The 7,229-nt window shown below is 39.9% G+C and overlaps 1 protein-coding gene across 1 annotated transcript; it reads right to left on the reverse strand.

Annotated features, from left to right (window-relative positions):
• Positions 1-218: 218 nt before the first annotated feature.
• Positions 219-2,777, reverse strand: LOC111985159 (disease resistance protein RPM1). The gene has a single exon (XM_024016803.2). The coding sequence runs from the start codon at positions 2,775-2,777 to the stop codon at positions 219-221; it is 2,559 nt and encodes an 852-aa protein (XP_023872571.2).
• Between the last annotated feature and the right edge of the window lie 4,452 nt (positions 2,778-7,229).

The raw sequence follows: 7,229 nt of genomic DNA on the forward strand, positions 1-7,229 counted from the left end.
ATATTAGAAATAATGGATTGTAACCTTCAAGCTACTAACTATTGGTAGTGCCAGTAGTGCAACCAAATATCTACTACTAATTCATTTGACAGAAATGTGAGATTTAACAATCCAAGAAAATGAATGTGCAAACATGGCAGCATGCTACATGGAAATATAACAATAATATTTTTGTTCATTGAAACCATACCAAAGAGGTGCTTCAACGACAACGCTTCTCATCCTTTTATTATACTAATAAGGTCTTGTGGAACAAGCACTTGCTCCAGCTGGCTGAGCAAATTCTTTGTTACGTGCACCATGACCAAGCTATCACATTTTTTTATTGTCATCTTTTGAAGTTTAGGCAATGCTCGTTCTTGTATCACAACCTTGTTTAACCTATTGCATTGTTCAATTTCTAACATCTTCAATTCCGAAAAGCATTCAGCACTGAATTCCATCACCGTACCAGTGTAAGCATCACACAGATGAAGCTCCTTTAGAGAAGGCAAAGCCTGAAGGGCCTCGAGTGGGCTGTTCTGCAATTTTGACCATTTGAGCTCTATTTTAGACAAACTGTTAAGTTTGCAAATCCATACTGGAATTTCCTCCAACCTCCCTCCAAGAATTAGACTATTAATCAGTTGAGGAGAGTTCGTCACATAATTCAAATCAAGATACTCCTCCTTGCTTGCTGAGTTCACATACAAAGAGCAAAGATGCTCCATCTTCTCAATGGATGCACACAAATTTTTTCCATCTTCAACCTTGAGTTCTGTGATCCCAAGTTCCCTCATTCGAATCAAGTTCCCTAACTCTTTTACAATGCTCTGGTTCTTGTCGTTTGCCTTGATAAGTGATAGTTTCTCCAACATTGTCAAACACCCAATTCCTGAAGGCACTTGTGCCCCTACAGCAGCCTGATATGTGTCTTGGGCCTCTTGGCCACCAACTAACAAAAAGAGCAACTTACGAAGTTTAATGATCTCCATTGGGAAAATGGTGACAAGAGTTTTTTTAAGGTCCAAAATGACTAAGTTTTGAAGCTTCTTAATAGATTTTGGAACTGACTCTATCTTTGTATTCCTCAGACTTAGGTACATTAGGAAGTTGAGTTTGACAACTTCTTCAGGAAAATGATGCAAGGCTGCATTTTCCAAATCTAAAACTGTCAACACCCTGAACTTTCTGAAAAAACTTCTGGGCAATGATTCAATACGATTGTCCCCCCCAAACAGAGAAAATGTAAAAAGATAAGAGAGGTCCTTGCTTTGTAATATAGAGGGGGAGCAATTGTGGAGAGATAAGCGCTGGATCTTCTCACCCCCCAAACTGGTGTGTTGTCTCCTCACAACAGTAAGGAAGTTGTCCTTCATAGTCTCGGAAAGAATGAACCCTCTTACAAGATTAGAAACTCGACAACTCCTTACTCGTCCATCTAAATCCCATCTGCTCACTTGAACCAAGCTCATTTGAATTAGCTCATCTAAGTACTCATACGCCACTTGCTCTAGAGTTTTAACTCGTTTTTGTTCAATGAATCCCTCAGCTACCCACAGGTGAATTAGTCTTCGACATTTGATAGAGTAATCCTCAGGAAAAACGCCAAAGTACAAGAAACAAAACTTGAGATTGGGCAGCAGATGATGATAACTTGGCCATAAAATTCTATAGAAAGAGTGAGTAAAAGGATTTTCTGGTTCATATTGAAGGGAATCATGGAGCTTCTTAAACTCCATCATACTTTGTTGCTTATTTGACAAGAATTTCCCAACAGTAACAATTGCATGCGGCAATCCTTCACATCTTTTCACAATTTTCACAGACCAATCAACCAAAAAATCCGGGCATTTACCATCCTGGAAGGCCATATCACAAAAGAGCTCCCAAGCCTCTTCGCATGTTAATGGATGAAGGTTGAGATCATAGATATAATGACTGGAACTAGCACAATAAGAACCTAAACTGCGTATACGTGTGGTGATGATCGTTCTACTGCCAGTGTTATTAGAAGGAAGTACATTTTTAATCCAATTCCACTCATTCTCATTCCAAATATCATCTAAAACAAGGAGGTACTTTTTATGTTGTAAATAAGAGCGCAACTTCTCTATTTTGTGAGGTAATTCCAGTGCCTCACAAAGTTTATCTAACAAGCCATCAGAAGAGCGGGAGAGGGAAACCCAGGCTTTGCAATTAAATTCTGAATTCAACATATGGTAAACTTCGCTCATAAGAGTTGTTTTACCCGAGCCAGCATCTCCGATTACTGAAATTACCTTATCACTTGATTCTTCAAGGCAAACAAGACTAAGAAGAGGCTTTATATGCTTCTCAATGCCCACAAGATGTTCATCCCCCAAAAATAAATCGGAACTTGATCTTACCGTACGAACGTGGGAGAGACAAATGCAAAGTGCATCGATGGTTCTAATTTTGCACTTGATAGCTTTCATTCGGGAGGAAAATCGCTTTGATGGACGAAACATGCTCGCATAAACAAATTTGCTGCCCTGAGGAAGATGACAGGGGCGTTTAGTTGCTTCATACATGAGATCTTCAATTTCATCCTGAATTTCAAGGGCTAAATCCCGCACATACGAATACGATCGAAGCTCCAAACACTGGGTATCTTCTGTGTCCTTCTCCTTCAGGTAAACTTTTATAGTATTCAACCCTTTTCTTAGCTCTTCAATTTCAATCTCAATACGCTTGAAGTTAAACCAACTTTTGACGAGCCACAGTGACAACTCATCAACCCGAATTATTGCTCCGGCAACTGCAACTTCTGCCATTCTATGTGATGATGCCGAAAAATCACCTATGAGCCACGCAGCCTTTGGGAGCTCGAAACAATACTTGCATAACAAAAAAAGAAGGCCTAAAAAAGAATACCTAACTCTAGAGTGTCAGAACTGGGGTTAATTATACGTACGGACCTTTGGGTTTTTAAAATAGTGTAGAGCCAAACTCTCATGCTTGCATAACAAGTCTTTTTCACATAGGGAAGATCTTCATTAACGTGTGTATATTCTAAAATCTTTCTCGTGTTAAAATTCTATTCATATTTGGACTCTATGGACTAGGGTTAATCGTGAGACGTAAGTTGTTTCCATTTAGGGTTTCTTGGAGATCACATAATGACCAGTTGAGTGCCACATGGCCCTTTGATCTATCCACCCTATATCCATTCACATAGGATCCGTTCACTATTAACCATTTGTCTAATAGTGTCAAGTCCATCTAAGTGGATCCGTCACCTCCAATTTTATCCCTCTTCAGTTGACCCCTCACCCTATGGGTCCGTGATCTCTAAGTAGAAGGACCCGTGGGGTGACGGTTCAATCCAGCCTCTTGAGGAACACCCCTAGCCTTGACAGGCTGGCCTAAGATCATTAATAACGAAGGACACATGGCGTTTACTGAATGGTCGCTCACTTGGATCGAAGTGTCCCTTTGTCTTCTATGCCGTTCCCTCTTTATAAACCAAACTCTCCTCTCATTTCTTTACTTTCTACTGAAATTTACGATTAGAGCACACCCATCATCTTTGTCAGACAATTATACCGTTCAGCTGTTGCATCCATCATCAACGCTTTTTTACTGTCCAACTTCAATTTGGTAAACATTATTTTCCCTCTACTTGAAGACTTTTGCGCTTTTTATTTTTCTAGACTTTATACTACCGTCATCCATTATAGACCTGTCAGAGTCTTAGGATTTACCATCACGTGTAGGTCATGTCTAGTGCATTGAGTAACCAGTCGTTTGTCCGCGACAGGGCAGGCTACGATGAAGTGTACCTGTTAGATCACAAAGACCCTGACAGTCCGAGTGAAGATAGGAGTCCGTCAGCTAGTTCTCCTTCCTCAAAAGATGAGGGTTTGGAGACAGAAAAGCCAGAGGATGATGACGTTGTAAATGATGCTGAGCCCTCAATTCGATCCGTCATAGGTCCTGATGGACTCAAGGAGTTCATCATGTTACCCATATGGACAGTCAATGACTTTACCTCTACAATTAAAGAATCTCACTTCAAAACCCTTAGGGAGAAGTACCAAATACCCGTTAACGTACCCCTCCGTCTACCCTACATAACAGAAAGGTGTTATTACGAGGGTGTCGAGGGCGTCGGGGTCTATGAGTAGATGCTGAAGGCATGGCTCAGATTCCCCTTCAGTTCACTTCACTGTCAATTCCTTCAATATCTAGGTTTGGTCGTCACCCAGATCTTCCCAAATGCTTGGAAGGTCTTCCTTAGCGTGGAGGTTTTGTACGGGGTTATGTCTGATGGGGCACGGAGGCTAACAATGAAAGAATTCTTTCACTATTACCATCCAGATGAGATTGCTCAGTTAAAAGGCATATATAGCTTTGCGCCTAGGACTAGGAGCCCGTTGTTGAGGGTTGTGTGTGAGACCCCAGAGTCCAACAGGAACTAGAAGAGTCAGTATTTTTCATGGAAGGTGACGAATGGATGTGTTGTCTTGGTGACACAGATTACATGCTCGTCGACAAAACATGGGGCATATTGCCCCTGTCTGGTATGAATCCGTCCATATTCAATATATAGTTTTTGGTTATTATATTACTAACAGTCTTTTTTTATAGTTGGGGACTGTCCACAAGTTTCTTTAGAGGATTGGAGCTTTCTGGAAAGGATTTTTAGCAAAACTAACTTAGAGGAGAGGACATGGGCAAAGTTGGTCACGTTAGACACCCTCCATTGGTACTGTGACAAGCCAAAACCAACAATGGCTACCTGTTGATACGACGCTCAAGCTCGTCAACGTAAGTCCGTCACCCTATCTTTGGGTTTCTTGGTTTTTATTATTTCACTCTAACCATTCGTCTTCCTTTGTGTAGAAATGGATGCTGCTAAGAGAAGGGTCGTCATCAAACAACAAGCAGCCAAAAAGAAAGAGGTGGAAGGACTACTCCCTAAGAAGATGAGTTCATCCAACCCGTCCTCAAAAAGAAAGCTGCCAGAGAAGCAAGGTTACCTCCCCAAGAAACCCAAAACCATTTTAGAGCTCGTCGTGGGACTAGAGGCTGAGGGCACAAAAATGGTTACCCCTGCCAAGCATGGAGTGGGAATAGGTTTTATGAAGAGTCCGTCTACTACCCAAGAGAAGCCACCCGTCCTCCTTCGTGAAGATTCTAAATATGCTTTGGAGAAACTTTCGTCCATCATAACGTCTGACGACTACGAGGACTTAAGTAACCATGCTACGAAGGCCATGGGGGAGACGGGGCTTTTTTGTGTTGCTTAGGTAAATCATGTTTATCCACACACCATCCTTCCCGTCCATTTACCTCCATCACTAACCACCTTTGTTTTCAGGCAATGGTGATGATGAAAGGGCTAATGGGACGGTGCCTAAACCACGAGACGGTGGTGGACCGTATAAGGGTGAAGGCCAATGAGATGGAGGACGAGCTGAACAGTCTTAAGGCTTGGAAAGTAGGCATGGACTAGGGTTAATCATGAGACGCAAGTTGTTTCCATTTAGGGTTTTTTAAAGACCACTTAATGACTAGTTGAGTGCCACATGGCCCTTTGATCCGTCCACCCTATGTCCGTTCACATAGGATCCGTTCACTATTAACCCATTTGTCTAACACTGTCAAGTCCATCTAAGTGGATCCGTCACCTCCAATTTTATCCCTCTTCACAAAGCAATCAACTTTGTGATTGATTTTGGTGAAAATACAAGTTAGATAGGATTCACGAAAACAAAGGAGATCGAAAATACAAGTTAGACAAGATTCTTGAAAACAAAGGAGATCGAACAGAAGCAAATATGGATTTCTTGAATCTATAGATCTATACAATTATATTTAGACGTAAAGAGTAAAGTGAATAAAGATGAATAGAGATTGTCTTCGGTCCTGACTATAAAATAATTAATAAAGGGCACAAAACTTTCTCCCATGTGCCTTGCGTGCACCATTATACCATCAATTCTTTTTTCTTTTCCTTTTATATAGAAAATCTAAAAATTACTTTTTTTTTTCTTTCTCTTTTTCTAAGAATTTAAAAATTATATTCTAACTATAGTTCAGTTTCTCCCCCTGCCCCCACCCCCTACCCCCCAAAAAAAGTATAGTTCAGTTTGAGTAAATCTCTATTGGCTAAGTTTTAAATATTTTAAAATTTTACTCCAAACTAAATTTTAAAATAAAATTTTAATTTTAATCTAATCATTCATCATTTTAAAGTTTTTTAATTTTAATATAGAAAAATTTAGTCACTCTTACTTGTATTTCTATCATTGAATCCCGATGAAACTTGGTTAAAATTTGAATTTTATTTTTAAAATATGTTTTCTTTTATACAATTTTTTTTTTAAATTTATCAATCTCACTAGCATACTATTTTTTAATATTAAAAGAAAGAAGAATAAGGGGTGTATTAGGATAGAATAAATAAGTGAAAAAAAAAAAAAATATATATATATATATATAGACAATTGGCACAAACATGACTTTTAGGCCCACTTTTTACTATATTATTACTCTTTTTTTTCTTTCTTTTTTACAAGAACTATATTATTAGTTAAAGTGTTGTTTGGGGGTCCAAGGACAGCACCCCTACTAGGCCGTGCCCAAGGAGCATATGGACCTAATGAGGATTTAAGGACAGCCCAACTGTTGGGCCACACCTGAGGAGCGTATGGGCCCAACAAGTAGATACAATAGTAGGAAAGTTGGCATTAAGCGAAGAAAGGGTTTGAACGAGGAGCACTAAATAACTTGAGGAGGAATAAAGGAACCTTCTCCCAAAAGTAACCACCCCGAGGTAACGGGGAGGAGTATCACCCCTGGTTTGGAAGTGTAAAAAGAAAGGGAGTGGGAAATGTGTTAAGGAAGCATCTATCTCCTCCACAATGAATGCACTGTACCAGCTAGGTCAGTCGAATTAATGGCTGCATGACACCTAAACAATGCCAAGACAACCTGTAGCTCATTTAACACTCCCCTTAAAGGTGGGATGGGACAAGCATTTGGGGGGATTCAACCACCCTCTATATGGAGGGTCAAGATGAAAAACTAGCTACTATAAAAAGATAAGAGATCACATTGAACAGAGATCAGAATTGGGGAATTCGGGCTAGAAGTTAAGTGTGGAATGGAATTAAGTGTAGTTGGATCGGTTTTTCCCTATGGCTCATTAATGACATTAACCTGATATGTAGGGTTTCCTGAATTCATGGATGCACCTTCTAAATTCTGAGTTTGCCTTT

Source organism: Quercus suber, unplaced genomic scaffold (genome assembly GCF_002906115.3).
Source record: "Quercus suber isolate HL8 unplaced genomic scaffold, Cork oak 2.0 scaffold_296, whole genome shotgun sequence".
Lineage (NCBI taxonomy): Eukaryota > Viridiplantae > Streptophyta > Magnoliopsida > Fagales > Fagaceae > Quercus > Quercus suber.